General features: G+C 39.7%; 1 protein-coding gene across 2 annotated transcripts in view; it reads right to left on the bottom strand.

The window, feature by feature from the left end:
* LOC311021674 (nck-associated protein 5-like) overlaps positions 1-19,718 on the bottom strand; it is a 54,242-nt gene that overhangs the window by 16,122 nt on the left and 18,402 nt on the right. For both annotated transcript variants that reach the window (XM_084022383.1, XM_084022382.1), the window contains exons 4-8: positions 18,287-18,445; positions 14,093-14,161; positions 12,085-12,123; positions 11,188-11,307; positions 55-234 (exon numbers count right to left, since the gene is read on the bottom strand). In XM_084022383.1, the coding sequence (XP_083878509.1) occupies positions 55-234; positions 11,188-11,307; positions 12,085-12,123; positions 14,093-14,161; positions 18,287-18,445 (567 nt within the window). The remainder of the gene's footprint in view (positions 1-54; positions 235-11,187; positions 11,308-12,084; positions 12,124-14,092; positions 14,162-18,286; positions 18,446-19,718) is intronic.

Genomic DNA, 19,718 nt, shown 5'->3' with positions numbered 1-19,718 from the left:
AATGGCAATTACAGATGTATCAACAAGATGTCATAATGATGAATGAAACCCTACCTGCTTGGAGAATCCACGGCCTTCTGCCCAAGTATGGGAGCCACTGGAATACTCACTGCAAGCACTGGAAAGTGACAGCTCACTGCCACTGCCGCTACCACTACTGCGTGGGCATGTTAGACTCAGCAGGCTGGGCCACCTTCCTGCAGGGATGCCTGCTTTTCCATTCATTTGGACCTCCTAGGAAAGAATAACATAAACATAACAAATCAAACAAACAAACACTCTAAAGAATGCCTGCAGTTGCAAATACTTCAGGTAATACAATACTTGGAAACCAATAGATGTCATCATTTGAGGATAACATTGACACAGTATTGGCAATAAAATACATAAAAGACAGGATATAGAATTTAATATAACAGTAGTGACAAATATTGTAATTATGGCTCAGAGATTGTCTTTGCGGTCTAAAGGATATTCACTATGAGAATGCCCCATGGCTCTCCATTCGTCTCTGTCACAGACCCCACAGAATCGATATGCTGGATACATGACTGTCTCTTTCCAACCAAAGGCTAATTGAGGAATAGAATTAAATTTTCCACTCCACTTGATAGTAAGATGGCCTCTTCCTTAAAATACAATGGGTTTCTCTGGTCCAGTTGGAGCTGGTCAATGAGAAAGTGTAAAGTGATGCCTCTGTGTTATGACACGATTCACTCAGCATGGAACCTGTTGGTGTTACTGCATTTTATTCATATTTCAAATGCAATTGCACAATAGCTGATGACATTTAGATGAAGCTTTTATGTCGGTCATTACAAAAATTGGGCAAAAATCCAAATTCACATAGTGTTGGAGCCATTTCAGTGTGTGACCAGGGTGGCGCTGTGGGCAGGGCCTAGCTACCAGAACGTAGTTAAGTGTGCCAATAATGAGGCCAGGTGTGCACACTGAGGTATATTGTTTTTGACTGTGAGACGGGAGAGATGGTTGTTTTATTTTGTTTTGAGAAAAGTTCTTTGTTTTTTGGATAAATGGATTGTAATATCCAACAGAAGTTACTGCCGTTTTGTCGCATTTATTTAGAATAAAAACGGAGGAACAAAGAAGGGATGGAAGCAAGCCATAACGCCTAAACAGAAAAGGTGTGTCAACACATAGTGTTCCCAAGACTTAAATGTTAACATCTTTCACTGACTCGAGTCTTGAGGACATATCTTACAAATGTTTACTTGTACAGTTTTCTGCCAATGCCAGAGCAACCATTTGCCCACACTGTGCCTGGTCATCGAAGTGACAGATGAAAGGAAAATCTGATGCAAAATACTTGTATTAAAGAGACGTCAGACGTCAGAGGTAAGTTTGAACGAAATGTTGAAAGCCTTGAAAGGACTTTCACTGCATATTTTATCACAAACATTTTATTTTTGAATAGACTCGCTTGTTCTAAATCTGAAGCAGCAGTTCCTTAGCGATCGAGCTGCCATCGGTCTATTTAAGATTTATTGATTGATCCTATGGTGTTTTTTCCCCAGGTGTTTGTGTATCTATTGTAAATTAAATATAATTTTGGAATTTAATTCTCTGAACTAAGTCTGAATAACGAACCTGGTATGGACGTGGTTTTCAAATCAACAAAACAGATTTTCACTTTAGAATATGGATCACAGACATTACATACCATGTAAACTGTAAACTTTACATTTCACTTTGTGAAACGAGTTACCTGACTCGAACAGTGTAAAAATTACGTTTTACAAAAAACAGAAATGTCATGTTTTTACAGGATAAAGGATGGACTCAACTAGTTTGTACTTGGCTATTAGTTTTATGTCAATTTTGATTTCTGTAGTTTAAGTCATCAAAATACACTGAAAAGGCAGAGGGTAGAATTCTCGATTAGAAAAGACCAGTGTTGTAAATTGCTTGATGGTTTATTGGTCCACTCTTTGGCCAGTATGTTGCTGGCACTATTCCCTGGCATACAGCAAATGCTGTTTGCATCAGTGCCATTTCCAATCAGCGGGACCCAAAGGTGTCAAAAGTGCTGTGACCCCATTTAAAATAGCATTGATCGTTTGCAAGGCTGGCACAGCCAGCTTCCTCTCAAAGTCATTAATGTCATCTGTTTGCAATAATTAATGTGAATAGGAATTAATTGCATAAGGGAGCCGGGGACTAAAGTGATTTGGTCTATTCATTGATATTCACCTATTATTTGATTATCAGTGCTAGCCTTTATTTTACAAGCACTTTGGGAGGAGGCCACATTTGACCATGCTTGCGCGGATTAATTTTGGAACTAATTACAGTCAGCATGTCGAGGGCTATATGAGATTTTGGTGATGCAGTTTAAAAAAAAAACCTTGATCAGAGTGGTCGTGTGCTTAAAGTCAAGGGCATAATTGAGGACTGTGGAGATTTTTCCCCTTTATGTATTTCCATTTTTTTCCACTTTGTGAGACCTTTCTTAATACTTCATTTCTGTTCCATAAAATTCAGACATAACTATTTAAAAGGGTGAAAGAACATTCTCTGTCGCCAATGCCACTTCCAAATACTTGTCATGTACAAGGCCCAACATTTTAAATACAGGATAAACACTGAAGGTTGGCAGAAATCATCAGCTCTCTAGATACATTGCAAACACTGTACCAAAAAGTCACATTTGCATCCTGCAAGGTGTTTTCATCACAGAAAGTAATGAGTCAAGTCGGATGTAGCATCAAAACAGAGCAGCAAATTCACATTTTCAGAAGATTCTATAAGTAGAGAGATCACAAGACCGTGACGCAAACTTTTTCTGTCGTGACTAAAAGAAAAAGTAAGAGAATAAATAAATGTATGATACATCTATAAATAAAAGTGGTTAAATGACCTGGTTCTGTGTCAGTATTTTCCATCTGGATGAACAAGAGTAGAGCATGTTGTGATATGCTTTTCCTCTCCTTCATATAATTATTACCACTGTTGTCATATTAGCAGTATTGTAATCAGATTTTACATTTTAATAGAAGCCACATTGGAGGGTCTGACAAAAATATCTATCAAGTTGCATTATGGGACAAGTTTTTAGGGATCTCCGCCTCCCTTGCATCATTCTTTCGTATACCTCTTTCTGGCAGGTTTCACAGTGAATGCAACAGTAAATTGCTGGAATACTCCTTTAACTTCATGGGAGGGATTGACCTTATCTACACCCTGGCATGAAGACAGGCCCAGAGATGCGTGTAAATAAATCATAGTATCCCTGCATCCATTCAGCCTTAAGAGTCAGAATAACAGAGTACACTGTCAGCTGGTGGGTTTACAGCTTATGAAGGGTTTCCATTTGCTATTGTGCTGATGCTTTTATCGCAGGCACCTCACAACACCGTGAATTCATACATGTTCATGTTAGATTTCATAATGAAAACCTGAGTTCTGGAGATGTCTCTACCAACTAACCTATACGGGCAGCTAAGGACTCAGAGTACTCAGACATGCATCCGCCCAGCAGTGGACAGTGCAGCAAAGGTCCACACATCTATAGTAGGAATGTATGTTCCTCATGGTGAAGGGAAGCTTTTAGGGGCAAACTGAGAAGGTTGTATAAGGACAGCACACATGTTTAACTCTACAATTCTGTCTGTGGTAAAGAACATTCTTTGCACGTCCCTCAAATGAAAAGGCTGGATTTAGTCGATCATTTTCTCTCTTTGTAAATAAATGCCATTAAAAGCATCAAACCAACAATGTGTTTGTCTGTCTCTCAGAGCTGCTCTACTTCTCTAACCTGTTTGTTGCTCCCAGCCCCCGAGCACATTCATTCTGTCTGAAGATCTAAAGCTGGGACGTCAAACTCATTTTAGTTCACGGGCCACACACAACCCAATTTAATCTTATGTGGGCCGGACCAGTCAAACCCATTGCGTAAACAACCTATAAATAACAACACCTCCAGACCTTTCCCTTTGTTTTTTGGTGTAAAGTATCCTGAAAACATTCACAATCGATGAACAATGAAAATGAAAAATGAAAGTCTGGAGATGTCTCGCTCATCTCCCAGCTATAACTAAAAACAGACTGCCGTTTCCCTCAAACCTGCAAACAGTTCATTTATCTTCCCTGTTCTCAGTTGTCCTCTTTCACCGTGAGTCTGAGAGCGGCATCTAATATTATATTACACTGTCTTCCCTTTTACCTCTGTGAAGAAATGGGAACTGGTCAATAATTCTTGAAAGCATCATTTTATTGAAAGATTTATAGTAATGGCTTTTTCTTCAGTGTTAATAATGGTGGTAGTAGTATTAGTAGTATTAGTAGTAGTAGTAGTAGTAGAAGTAGTAGTAGGGTTTTTAGAAAAACTTCATTCTTTTATTCTGGTTAGTATTCACTGAAAACTTTGGGAGGAAGTTCGATGTTGTTGAAGTGGTAATTTGCTATTAAGCAATTTCCAGGTTGACTGCTACTGAACCATTCTGCTGATCAACAGACCATTCAAACACAAGGACGATGCACTTTAGCCTCTATGGACTTTTGAGTTCACTTTAAATTTCACAATCTCATCAAAATTCCTCCCGAGCTGCCCGAAGGTTACACTCACTCAGCTGCTCTTCAGACCACGGTCTTCTCCGCTCGGCTCTTAGAAAAAACCCTCTTTAATGCTTTTACCTCATTTTCTATCACACACAACGTCTACCAACTCAGGCCTGGTTTTCAGGCCCCTGGACAGTAATACTTCCCGCTCATCGACACCTTGCGACCTCTCTTTTTCATGTTACCTTCGCCTCCTCCGGCCTCTTTCCCTGCTCAGTGTTATGAGTGCAAAGGTGGGCTCTAACTAGATGCACTTGCTGTTCACTTTGGTGAACTTTGGCATACAGAGTGAGGAGTGAAATGGGCAGACTATAGTAGCTCTGCATGCTGAGGTGTGCTCAAGGTCTGCAGGCGTAGTGGTGCTCCAATTTTCAAGTCAAGTTAAACTTTTAGAAAATATTTTTCAGACAATTTAAAAAAGAAATAAATGTGACTTTGTTGACAAAACTACAAAAACAAAATGCCATTTTAGAGATCCCAAGTGGGCAAATCAATTTAACTTTAAGACATTAAATATATATAGTATATCTGAGGGAAGAGGCACCTAAAAACCTTCCAGTCCCGGGTCCCTTGAGTGTCGCTCTGACGCTGAATTCCAATAACATTGTGAGAGACGACCCTGTCACCGAGCCATCAGACTTTTAACAGCTAGGACCCTTTGGCACATAGATACAGGGAGACGATGCCACTGTTGTAAATAGTCCAACTGGTTATTAAAACATCCTGTGCCTTGCAGTTTTATAATCTATATACCTGCATAGCTTAGAATTAATGTTAGCTTCATGATAAATGTTTCCAGAAGAATAATTCTCTTACATTTTAAGGAAAATATGCACTTGATGACATTGTACATAATATCATGCTAAAATATTAAAGCAGAAAACCTCCACTGAGAGATGTGAGGAATAAACAACACACAAATATTTTGCATGAAAACTAGATAGCTCGCTGTCTGTTTGGGAACAGGTGCGTTGTCACAGTGATGAAGCAATGAAAAACACATTTTACATTTTGGATAATTCCAACATAATTAACTTTGTGTTATCTGGAAAATGAATACACAAGCAGAGCGCTGTGTCTCCGGTCTCATAACCCTCCACCGCCGCTCACAGACGGGGATGATGAAATGACCTGTGTTTCATTTTTTCCTTGGAGTGCTCGCTGCTGTGTCGAGTGTAGAGCCTAATGGATTCTGGCTCCTTTGCTCCCACTTTGTGGAAGTACAAAGGCCATGATATCTTGTAATCATGGTACCCATCTGATCTCGGAGGCTGGGCTCATCACTGAGACAGGTGAGTAGCTCAGGGTCTTTAAAGAAAAAGGGCTTGTGAGGAACAATTTTCCTCAGTCATAGCGTGTCTGGGACACTGGATGTAGTCTAAAAGGTATAAGCTGATGAGGCAATAGGTTCAGAGCAGATCATCCACCATCATCATCCTGCAGAGCAAACTAAAGATGTGGTCACACCAAACACGAGGCGAAAGACTTAACATTTTTTGAAGCAAAACATTTGCGTGACGCGAAAGCCTTACCCTAGTTGTCACTGAATCAGAGATGGAGGCAGTACTTCTTTAGAAATTACCATCATAATGTAGTTATTTCAGCCTCCTTTTGTTATGTGTTTATTGCAATAAAATCACAACAACATTTCTCAGTTTTGGTTCATAGCCCTGTAGTAAACCAGCTGATGTGTGGCTTGCAATTCAAAGTGGGGACTTCACAACATACAAAGCAGCAATAGTTGATGAAACCTCAATCCATTCTTTGTACCATATCACCCACCCAACCCATCACCCTACATATAAATTCCCTAACCTCTCTAAAAAACCCTCCCAGCCTTCAGTGAATCCATCTTTTAGTCATAACTACAAAAACATGTTGCTTAGCTGCACAGCAGGCGGTCACAGCGGGAAATCACATCTGTAACTTCTCTCAAGAAGACAACAAATAAAATACTCCAACCTTTGAAATCAATGATTTACATGCAAGGCTTGCTTCCAAAACTTTTGTTTGTGACTTTTTTGGAGACCAATATAACAACTGGAGTTAATATTCAAGCTTCAGGCACAAGATTAGAATCTTACACTACCAATGTAGCCTCCTGGATAACTGGGAATGCCTTATTAGTGAATCAAAGGCAGCATTTAGAACATAAAAGGTTTTTCTTCTTCTCATGCTGCTAGCAATTTTGTGTAATTAACATTTTTTTTCCTGTTGTAAAAATCTATCTTCCCTCGTGAAACAGTGAAATTATCTCGTAACATTCGGAATTCACCAGCAAACGGATAAAAATAGAATATATTTTCTAGCCCGAGAATGATCTAATAACTATTTTACGGAGTGTTGGAGACGTGGAAAGACTTGTTTAAGAAGTATCTGAGATTCAATTTCCTAAGTTTCCATGGCGACGTTATCAACAGTAACCACGTGTACTGCAGTGTAGCGACCATATACAATAAGAGACTCACATGCGCTAGCTTGTACACTCGGCTAAGCGAAGCACAGAAAAAGCTTGATTACAACACACACAGAGGGAGATTGACTTCATACTTGACCAGTAGACGTTATATCTTTACATAGCAAACAGTTGGTCGATGCTATATATTAATGCTCTACATGTATTGAGAACCTTTAAATCGGGCTCCAAGGAAAAATGTCAGCGTGTACAACTCTTCCTTCCAAGCAGTTTGCAGTGATGCATACAGTTCTTCCTACAAAGACAGAACCCCTCTTTTAGCTGCGTCTGCAAGTTTAACCTTTACAGAAAAGGTTATAGATGAAGGACAGCATTTTCCGCTCTGCTAGGCTCGCAGCATACTTAATGACCTGGTATGGGAATTCCTAGACATTGCATGTCAACGTCTATGAATGGGAAAAAAGCATTTCCGCAGTGTTCATACATTTTTGCCATTATTTTCTTGTTAATTGCCAAGTCTATCTATGATATCAAACTAGTCCCCTGAATACAGATAGCTGGAGTTTGTCAGACGAGAGGAATCATGCCAACAACCCCGACAATCCAAAGAGACCTTTAGAAACAAAGCAACTTGAAACTTCTTGCCTGCCTCCTGCATAATGATTGCAGAATGTTTCCCTGCAAGAGACAGAAGGGTCATTTTATTAGTCTTTGAGTAGTTTAGAAAAGCTTTGGCTAAGACAAAAGAAAGAAAGTCAAAACAAAATTCACTCTCATCAAAATTTAGCATGCGGAAATCCAGAATTAAATAGCCTGATCACTAGATTTTGCATTTAAGCCATTATTAAAGTATGTCAATCTAACTTCAGCACACAATGAATTGTAAAATGTACCTTTGGACACTCAAAGTTTACCACAAGTCAATTTAAAATAACGTTTCCTCACATGGCTAAAGTGTAAAACAACATGTTATGTTTTGGAGAAATATTGATGCTGAAATGTGAAGAAAAGTCTGTTCATAAGTTGTCCTGTGTGCAGCGGCAGCTTATATAATTTATATGCTAGAGGTGTATTCTTCATCAAGGTTACTTCCTCTTATTTGGCATAAAGACAATGCCATTTTTTGGAGGAAAAAACTAGCATGGGCATATTCACAGGGGTCCCTTAACCTCTCACCTCAAGATATCTGAATGAAAATGCGTTTTATGGCCCATGAGTCCCCCTTTACAGACATGCCCACATTATGCTGATGCAAGAGATTAGCATAAAGTGTATAAATGTGCTATTTTCGCCTATTCAAAAATGTTTTTTTCTGCATACTGGGGTCCCTAAACAGTCTTGGAACTGCATTCATGTGTCATGCCTGGAAAGCTGAGACTCCAATGAGCCCATTTGCACTAAAAAATAGTTACACTATCTTTTCAATCCTGATGTCACTGTATAAGATGATCTGTGACCTCTAGGACAATCACAGCCTCATGAAACTTTACCTCTACAAAATAGAAACCAATTTTCTGTCTATAATGACAATGGGGGGGTTCATGAGCTCACCATCCATGAGCTCACCATCCAATCGCAATGTTTTTGATTCCAAATAAAAACAATGCATTTTCTATGGTGTTCCTCAAGGTCTTGGCATGCAGGAGGGATTTGTAATCACTTTACTAAATTCATCAATGGTCAAACATTTTTAAATCTTGCAGTAAATCTGTGTACTATTTGAAGAAAAATTAAAAATCATATTAAAAATGTTGGAATATGACCAAACTAACAAACTAACTTTAGGTAGGTCCATAAGTTACGTAACATACAAAGGTAAAATAAGTCATCCTTCTTCACCTGACTTCCTTAGAGGCAGCCTTGCACGTCCTGGCTCACGATCACATGGGTGATTTATGAATTACAGTGCGGTTCTTTTTGTGGGTATAAACACTGCACCAGGCTTTGCAGAGCTACAGCTATATCAACCGCATGACACACACTTTAAGGGTATCATGTGATTGTAATTGGCTTCGACAAGCACGAGTATACCTGCCGGTAAAATGACACTGAACGCTCCTCATTGATCCAGCCTTTTCTGTCAATTACAGCTCATGCTTGTTTGAAAATGAGGGACTAACAAGCTGAGCTCGACCATCCATTTCAGGGGTTCGCTTCTAATATTCACCTCAGAATGCAAACGAACCATCTGTCCATCAAAAGTGTCGTCCATCATCAATTATTCATGGTGGAGCCGAGCAGTTGGCTTCAGATTCATGCAGTAGGTTTGTTGTATAGTTTCTGTTTTATAATAAATGTTTAAATGGACAAAATTAATCAAAATTTGGAGCTTTGCTAAACCCTCAATATTTGGGTTATACACTATTATGTATAGTAATTGTTCCATAAAGTTGGAACAATTAGCAAATGGTCTTGTCTTTTATAGCGCCAAACAAATGTTATGCATGAATTTCACTTGGGTAATTGTGACACATAATCATTGCACCTGGGCAACAGTGATTTCTGATGCATTTAAATAGGAATGAACAGAGGATTGTGTCTGAAATCTAAATATTCAAACTTTATGGGCAAAAGTATACATTATTGAAAGTTCCCATTCTTCAGATCTAAATGGACGACGGTCAGTTCATTGAGCGCTGTGCAGCATGAGAGCAGCGGTGCCTCATTATTGTGAGACGCTGATCAAAGCGGCCGTCGGCAGGTGACGTAGATACACCTCAAAATACTTAGACAAATTCAGAAAAGTGAATCAGCCAACTTGTGGATCAAAGGATGGCTGGAGGAAAGGTTAGAATAAGATTAGGTGTTCGACAGTGCTGTCATACTGAATATCACCGTTTCTGCTTTGGAGGAAACACATGAGTGCAGTGTGTTACTCAAACATGCCCTTTTGAAAGGTGGATCATGAATTGTTTAAAATGAGCATCACTGATATGGACAGAAAATGAAAGACATTTCTTAGCATCAAAACTTCCTTGAATACTAATTGTTCTGACTTTTGTGTCCAAAAAAAGAAAGAAAAAGAATCTCCATCAGTCCTCATTATTTAATATCTGTGATGCGTAGCTGTCTTGGTGACATATCTGGCAACCAAAACATCTTTCCATGGCTGTTGCCATCCTGAGGAATGACTTGTTGCACGTTTCAGGCATTCAGTAATTAGAATACAGTTGTTAGCAGGTATTACTGCTGGGTGAGTGCCATAGTGGTGGATAGCGTAGTGGAGGTAACAACCAATGTTACATCTGCATTACCTGCTTTTGGTGGGACAGCAGCCAAAAAGCTAACATCAAAACAATGTAATCACCCTTATAATCTTTCTATGGCTAATGTGTTAGCAATCCATTTTTCACACATCAAGCAACGCAACATTAGCATCCATTTGCAGATGTCTAATATTCCCTCTCCTTTCAGCTCTGTTTTGTTCGCCACCAACTTGTGAAACTTGCTTTTTAGCTCCAGCTAGTGGCTAACTTTGTCCGTCTGCTCTTTAGTGCTGAGCACGCAGCCCACAGTGTGTTTCGAGATAATTCTGTTGTAATTAGATGCCTTTTGTGGTTGGAAACGATGTTTACAAGCCAGGAAAACACAACAATTAGCAAGAAGATGTTAAAATACGTGTGAAATAACCTGAGTTTGTTGCCATTAGTGACATCAAGCCACATTTCTACATATACAAATATGGATTCTTGCAGATTTAAAGCTGTACGGTGCAGTTAGTGGTGAAGATTAACAACTGAACATGATTGATAACAATACTACAAGAAGGCTCACTTTTAACCAATTATCCCTGGCGCTCTATGTGGGGAGCATTCCAATTAGAGTAATGAGTGTTCATCTCTGCAGCTCACAGCTCACCAAGAGGCAACATTGTGACATGATTATCATATAAAAGGAGAGTGGTAACGCTTGTTTGATGACCTACAGTCTAGCCGATACTAAGCGAACCACATTAGTTAAGAACGGAAGAAATTAGGCTCCTTTTCCAATTCTACATCCGACAGCCATTCTGTACATCCCCAACAATTTGAACTGAATAGCACCCTGGGTAGACTTCTCCATCTTTTGTGGTCCTTTTTTCAAAGTTAGTAACCTTTAGAAGTAGAGCACGGCTCATGTAAAATTCAAACAGCCTTGAAGCGGGGTTTGGTCTGTCAGTGCCTGTTTGCATCCATCGTGCCGTGTGTTCCTACCTGGGAGACAGGAGTCGTGGACATTTTGACACGTTGTTGAAACAGCACGCTCAGTATGCGGTTTTGCTGCTCCAAGTCAAACACGCGGGTCCGCAGCTTCACGCACTCCTCTTTCAAGTCCTAGAAACCCCCCGGAAGAGGAGAAGAAGAGAAAACAGAGAGATAACTGCGACTGGAGGGGATGTTTCACAGAACTACACGTGTACCGGAGGCTAATCTAACAGGAACATGACTCTGTGTTGTGTTCGTGTTAGATGTAGTGATACGACAGCGCTCTGAAACATGATCTATGTTAAAAATAACAAATGCTTTTTAAAAACCCATTTTGTTTAAGAATGTAGATATTTGCTAAATATCAATATGTAGTGTAGTAAAAATACAAATGACTCCACATTCAAAAGTGTGAAGTAAACAAATAAATATAATCACTATAGTGAGGTCGATATAGTGCTCATGTACTGTACTTTGCAGAATATTGTAGCTTTAAAAGACATTCTTCGTGTACAAGACTTTTATTTATTTAAAGTACATTTTGCCAAATGTGTGTACATTTTTCAGTGTACTGTGTGCTGTACTTTAATGTATTATTCCTCTGTGGTAGTACACACTTGAATCACTAAAATAAAAGTGCTAAATTTAAATGATCTTCGTCACATGATCACTCTTGATGTGATTTATGGATGATAAAATATGAGAAATACTTTCAACATCTTTGCAAGAATAAAAACAAACCATAAAGAATTGAGCTTTTCCTTCACTATTGAAGATCAGGAGGTAAGACGTGTGCTGCTAATCTTCCTTGATGTTAGTGACATGCAGTTACTCATCATCACTGTGACTGATTCTAATGGCCGCCCGGATTAACGACGCGTCAATGCTGCAGAGACGGAGACAAACCTTCTGAGTGAGGAGGGCCTGGACCACCTGGTTAGCCACCTTGAACAGACATGTGGAAAGACGGGGGGGGAAAGGTGTTAAACACGTGTCGTGAGTTTGACTTCTGTGGAGCTTTGAGATGTACATGAAAATCAATGTGGAGGCTTGTGAGATGCTGTGAGGACAGATTGACATCATGTTGCATCACAAACTCAGATTTAGTGAAATCACACAGCAGCTGCCCAGCAGTTGCTGTACCTAACTTTACCCTCAGCTCATAAATAAATCAAAATATAGTCATAAAAACTTGAAGAAATGTCTTTTTTTTTAAATAATTTTTCTTTTTTTCCCCCTTAAAAAATGTATTTGCTTGCCTTATTGTAACTGGGATCAGACTGACCAAACTTTAATATTCTGAATTTTTGGGAATTCAGTTGTATTATTGTGGATACAAAACAGCATAATGTGAAATGCCTTCTTCACCCTTATTTAAATTTCTGAAGCAGAAGCATATTATGACACTGGAATATTATTTCCACTTTTGTGTGCTGCAAAATTATTTCCTTCTGCCTCTTTCATCTATCTATCAAAACAAGTCGCCTCGGCTCATTCATGCCATGACAGGAAGCCTTATGAATCCCCCGCCCCCAAAAAAGATGAATGCGTATAATAAGACTGAAAAGCAGGAGAAGAGAAACTCATCCCGCAGCAGAAACTCTAAAATGTCTTGTCCTCAACCAAAATACGTTAAATTCTCATGGGCGGCAATCGCCATGGTAACAATCGCATTAGTGAAGCCTGCTAAAAAAATAAATAAAGTGAATCAGTCTTGCTAGCTGGAGAGAGATGAGCGAAAAGCAGGGGAAGAGATGGAGAGACAATCAAAGTGTTGTTATGGGAGGGGAAAAGGAGTTCAGGCAGACGAGGTGCATGTAGGAGCTTCATATCGCCCGGGGCAACGTCTGCCCACTTCATTTAGAGACGGCCCCTTCTCCGGGCTCTCCTCTCTGGACTCCACTAACACCGCAGATAATAGTATGTAGCAGAGTGTGTCTCGCAGCCCTGCAGTCTCATGGCCCTTTATGGCGATTGGCGGGGCGTTTGCCGTGTAGGATTAACTGGCACACGCCTTTAATTTACCAGGACTGTGGGCTTAATCATTATAAGACCACAGCTACGCATTCTTAAGTTAAAAAACATATAATGAATCTGGCTTTTCTAGGACCTTTAAGAACAAACTGAAGGAAAAACTTCTGGTGAATTGAAATAATTGATTTTAAGTTAGCATTATGTTTAGTTAATGCTATGATATGAAGTTTGAAGGTGAAACAATGTGGGGATGTGGAGTTATAAAGAACCAGACTTCTAGCTACTGCTAGCCCCAGGCTGCAGCTAATAGCACAATGCTGCTTTCAAATGGGGTCGTGGAGAAGAGTCTATGTACGCTGCCCTCTGGTGGGATTCAATACAACTGGGAAAAAAAGTGGAAATTTAGGTTGTCCAGGTTTGGACGAGGAAGTACATGTACATGTGCGGAATTCAAAAAGATGATATCTCAGGTTCTGCTGCAATATATTTAGAAAAGTTTCAAAAATATCCTTCAATATTAAATGAGTGCACCGACAAGTCAGTTGAGTACTCTTTTAATGAATGAGCTAGCTGTTTCCCCTTGCCTCCACTCTTTATGCAAGCTAAGCTATCCCGCTACCGCTTCTTATAAACCCTACAGACATGTAGAGAATATGTTATTTTCCTATTTCTCTAGAATCAGCTGATCTGCTGGTCTAACTATCATTGTGATGATTTTCTTATGTTCATGCCTTATTGAATACGTGGTTTATACAGCAAATACAATGCCAGGCTGCTTTCTAGAACTTATTATGCCGATAGCATGATAGCATTGTGGACTTATTACAGCAGTTGGATCTTGCACAGCGAGTCCTGATATGAGTTTTCTAATACAAAATAAAATGCTAATCCTGTATGAAAACACAGACTTAACAAGACACGGATCGTGTTTCGTACTCACCTCATCCAGACAGCGTTCATACTGCTTCCTCTGATTGTCGTTTTCCATGGACAGAGCAGAGTTCTCAGCCTGTATAGACACACAGACGGATAAACTGATGACATGATCAATAATATGGTCAATCCTGCAAAAATACAGATACAGCAATAAGATACGTGTGAGTGTTTGATGGTATCTTCTGCTCTCAGACAGCAGACAGATGCAGCGGTGCTCCCTGCAGCCCCGTAGACGGTTTGTTGGGTTCATCGTAGAGAAGTGGTCCTAAATGAATGATGCTTTAAATTTCAGGCATCCAAACTCCTTCCTGCAGAACTTCCCAGTGTCTGTAAGGCTCACTCGAGGTACTTGAGGTGCCCCAGGTATAATTCAATTACCGATAGAGTTTTTTCTTGCACGACGGGGAACAGAAACCATTCTGGGAACCCAGGAGATGACTTTCCTCTGAAATGATTAATCCACTAAATCTTAAAAGGCTTCCTGAGACGGCTTGTTTTCACTTAAGTGCCGTGGGCAACTTCCCCCCCGAACAACAGGCTCACAGACGGTCACAGAAATGGCTGATGGTGACGGGAGTGAGCAAGGATCCGAAGAAGTGGCCGCACCTCACGGCTGTAGGCACTGTCTTCAAATCCGAGGTGACAGCCGAAGATAATCGCCACAGTGTTTTTAACCTGGTCCAGACCGGCCGCTGAAACGATACTGATTCATATCCGGGGACTGATCTGAATCTTACGACGGTGTTTAAAAGGCCACGGATCGGCCTGAAGGCTCGCAGCTGGTCTGTGGAAAGGTCAGGGAAGTCCGTGAGTTTTATGAGTTTGAACTTTATAAGCATTTGAGCCTTATATAGTATGTTTGTTGAGAGCTTATACTTGCTATTGATATAGTAGAGTGCAGGTTAAAAAAAAAGTGTTTCATTTGTCAATAAACATTGTATTTAGGCATGAAATCTTAATTAAAAACATGAAAGCACTGTTTTGCCTCTGATGATGTACAAAAAATGTCCAGGGTGTAAAAATAAATGACTAAATGATGTTAATATTTGCCCTCTGCTCCTTCTTTTTGCACATTATGTTTGATCTGGTTGAGTATCAATCTGTGTTTTAGGCTTAACTGTCAAATCCCACCAAATATTAGTTGTTGGTTGACGAGCGGAGAGTCAGCAACTTCACTTTAGTCAAAGAGGACAGCCAGCTCAGTTTGTTTCTATTAATCTTTTCACTGGTATTTGTGGTTCCTGGAGTACTTCGTTTTTTTTTTCATAGTAGATTATATGGAAGGTTCCCGAGAGTGCCATAATGACTGGAAAGTACTTTCCAACTAAATGGAAAAGCTTGTAATGTTTCTACGGTTCAGCGTTAAAGTTTAATTATAAAATAAAGGCAGCCACCATGAAGAGGCGACGGGAATGAAAAACCACAAAACACACCCAGAACGATCCACCGGGGTCAACAAAGCAGACAAGAAAATAGATGTAATAAGATGGTCGCTTTATTCTAAAACATCATCACTAATGACAGAGTGGTTATGCTTGGTAGTATCAGACACGCGTATTAACACAGAACATTAAATATTACTGATACATCACTGAAATCTCATTAAGCATCCATGCTGGTCCTTCAGGATCAGGATCAGGATGCAGGATGTGATATTAAACCCTTTGCAGTTCATACACATACAATGTAGTTTGCATATGCTGCGTGAAATCATTCAATAAATGAAAAATCCATTCAACGTGAATCTTTCGCTTGGTTTTCTGTTTTTGTTTGCAGCCTTTAAGAAGTCACTGCACGTCTCACCTCGGCATGCCATATTTTCAGAATAACTTGGGCTGCTCACAAATGCCATAAATTTGCATTTGTGTACTCGGTTGCACTATATATGTATTTACTTTTTTTTTTTTTTTTTTTTTTTGCAATTTAAAATTGTTTTACTTTTTGACTGTATTCTCACTCCCAACTCATGAAATAGCGAGGCTCGGTCAGTGGTCCTAAGACCCCATATATACGAGCAAATGGGGTCACAGTTTCTGACATTGTCAATAACCTGTTACATGGATAGAGCCCTTTCAAAATAAACTTCTATATTCACCAGAAGTTAAACGGACAATGTTGTCCATGGATTCAGTGAGTTTTTAGACTTTAATTCTTCTACCTTTCATTCTACATTTTGGCAAATTGGCAGCTGTGAAACTGAAAGAAATGTAACAACATGAGGCACATTCTGGAATTAAAATATTTTATTTGTAGCTGGATTTATGGAAGCTTATTTGCTCATTTAATAACCTCAATGATATTTTCTGAAACTGTGAGTCACATAGAATCTAAATATAAATGTATCATGTCTGTGTCATCTTGACATCCCCATAAATTTAAATCAGTCTTATAACCAAAGAAAAATTCTTAATATATCAGGACATCACAGTGAATTTCTCACTCTAATGAGTCATTGCAAGAGTTCAGTATTGAGCTCATTGAGTCTCCACATTTCTTAGTCATGCAGACAACTCATGTGTCAGCGATCGCAGGTGTTTGATTAAATGAAACCCCCGATATCTCCAGGGATCAGCAGTAAGGCATGACATCCATTAACCTTCCCTCTCACCGCCTACTTAACACCACTAATAACAATAATTTATTTAAACTTATTTCAGGGTTAAGCAAGTTCAGACTTCGTCAGACTCAGACGTCTGAAGAAGAGCCTCATGCTCGAAGCGTTACTGTGAAGAAATCCTTAAACGGGAGCTATTTGGTGTGCGGATCTACCTGTTTTAATTCTCTAAGTGACTAAAGGGGACGACAGATTTGGTCCAATATCGAGGAGAACGCTGTAAGGGGCGGCCCCGAAACAGACACAGGGTCAATGTGACTTTATGTTCACTAAAAGTGTTTGTTTTTGCCAGATTGCTTTTGACTTCAACGTTCTGATAGCATTATGGAGAGCACCACACAGAAAATTACCCTTTTTTTTTTTTACCTTTCGCTTGATCTATTTATTATTCCGGCTCTAGTAGAAGTGTCATCTTAATCTGAATATCTGTATAACATAAAATATTATATATATGAATAGACTATGTGTGTCCATCAGATCTCCCCCTCAATCAGACCACTTTCAGGAATTCTTGCCATTACTCAATTAGACTCAAACACATGGAAAATTAGGGTAAAAACAACCTGAATAATCACATCCAGTAAAATCGAAGACATGCAAAGCAGAAGTAGAAAAGTGAGTTCTGTTTTTAGGTGGATTTGACCTTTAGGCTTTGCCTTGCAGTAGATTCTAAAATGTGATCGATAATAGCCGCGACACCTCTCACAGAGTGGAGAATCCTATTTCCTCTAGCAAGGGAGCGAGTGACAGAGACTCTGTACATTCACTGGAACACTGGCTGCAGACGTTAACTACTCTGTCAGGGTTTTAATTATCGCCTCCTGATTTGAATAACTTCTTGGTCCTGTCTTGCCTCACCCTTTGGACCTCTCTCCAGCTTAATGGGGTCTCATTTTCTGTGATCTCATTTCTAAAGATGAAACACTGATTGAACTTGTTTCTCACCTGCATGGCTGGCTGGTATTTTCTAATGAAGCTACGCAGACTGCTCTGATGACTGGTTAATGATCATCTGGTTCAGACATTCATTTTAAAACTTCATGCTACTTCATTATGTAGTTAACTTCTGTAGCTTTTGAATTGTTTTTATGCACAATATGATTATTTAAAATAACCTAGCAGGTTATTTCCTGGACACAACCAAAATAGCAATTCGAAGCTTTAGCACAGGGGCATGACTGAAGGTGATTAAGGCCATTAAGGAAAAGAATGATTTTACTGAGTGGACAAAAAAATCATTTTAATGGAGGTCCAGATTTGCTCCACAAGCCACAATTTGCAGCACTTAGATGCAGCGTGAATGTGAGAAAAAGTGCCAATTTATCATCTATTTTACAACCCGACCTATCGTCTAATCCTTCCTAAATAGAAACAACAAAATCTTTTATTAAAAACACAGATATAATGTAACCAGTGTGCTGTCCTTGAGCTGCCCAATTATACCAAGTCTCGAATAAAACACATCTGAATAAAAGATGTGATTCTCTCAATATATTGATCATGGATGGGGGGAAAGGAAGGGGAAGTGGTGGGTAAATGGGGAACAGTTGGGGGGGGGGGAGTGGACCATGCAATCCACTTTACCTCCAGGGCTCGGAGTCGCGCTAGCAGGGGATTGCCGTCCTTTGAGTTTTCCTCTGACCCTCCGCCCCCGGCCTCCGGCGAGGCAGCCAGCCCTGCTGCCGTGGCGATGGGAGCTTCCAAACTGTCCTGCTGCTTCCACATTTCCTCCAAGAGTTTATCCTGACACACACACACACACACACACACACACACAGAGAGGCTCAAAGATATGCATGCCTTAAAGTCACAGAGAAATGAAAAATAAATTCTTCATCGTCATGGGCTCCCGTTATATTTGCAATAAATCGTGATAAACAACACAGTGCATATATAAAAACTCCCACTCCACTTCAAAGTCCATGAACCCATTATACTTTTATAAGCAACACTGAATCAAATACCCATCTGTAACGTGACTGTCAGTGCTGTCAGTCTCACTGGGAATCAACACTTACTTTGAAGCTTCTGCAGCCCTTTTTGAGCTTTGCTTCACTGATCTGTGGGGTTGTTTACGGCGCCAAAGAACAAACCGAACACACCTGCTGATTTTTCACGTATGTGGAGCAGCACAGAGTTTAAAAAAGGGCTCGGTGAAGTGGAATACGAATCCGAGACGTGTTGATTAATAAATACACTCTCAGCCAGTCACATCTCTGACCTCATCACCCAACAACGAGAATCAGCATCTCCAGAAAATACTGAGTTATAGAGAGTCCTCTGGTTCCGCATGTAAGAATCAAATCAGAGGCTTGTCCTGGTTCTTTGTCCTGCTGGCTTCAGATCGCAGGGATTTAACAAACCGACGAAGCTATTCATTCAGTTTAAAGCAGCCGAGGACAATAAATACTGCAATAATCACTAATATTCACTCAGATAAATGCAGACAGATATCCCTGCTTTAATTGTGTTTAAAATGATATCTGATGCCCATTTAAACACGTCCTCATTGGAGAGTGATTTATTAAAATGGGTGTTTTACATTTTAAGTATGAATCAGTTATTGCTGAATCTCTCTCCATTCTCAGGGCAAAGTCAAAATACCAATCTTCCACATATTCTTATTTGAGATTCTTCCATTATTAGAATTCTGGCTTTTACTGGCAAATTTACACAAAGTGTTTTTCTCAGTGTCTTCTAAAATACCAATATCAACGATTATATTATTCCGAAATAGACCATTAGCATTTTTTGAGCTTCTTTTGACCCCTGGTAATGTTTTGTAAAGTAAAACTAGATGGGCTGTGTTTAGGGGAAGGACACAACACTACTCACACTACTTCTGTCTTTTCTCTAAGAGAGGACATTCTTATCTGCACAGCAAAGAGAGGTCACATCTAAGGAAAACAATATTATCTGTAGTTTTAGGTGAACAAATGCCCAAAGCTGATGTTCTCCTGGTGAGACCCGCCTCTATGGCTGAAAAGCTCACACAAGCTGGGCGTAACTTCTGGCA

This window comes from Eutrigla gurnardus, assembly GCF_963514095.1.
Source record: "Eutrigla gurnardus genome assembly, chromosome: 12".
In the NCBI taxonomy this organism is placed as follows: domain Eukaryota; kingdom Metazoa; phylum Chordata; class Actinopteri; order Perciformes; family Triglidae; genus Eutrigla; species Eutrigla gurnardus.
Note: the sequence above shows the minus strand (reverse complement) of the source record. Positions and strands in the feature narration are given on the sequence as shown.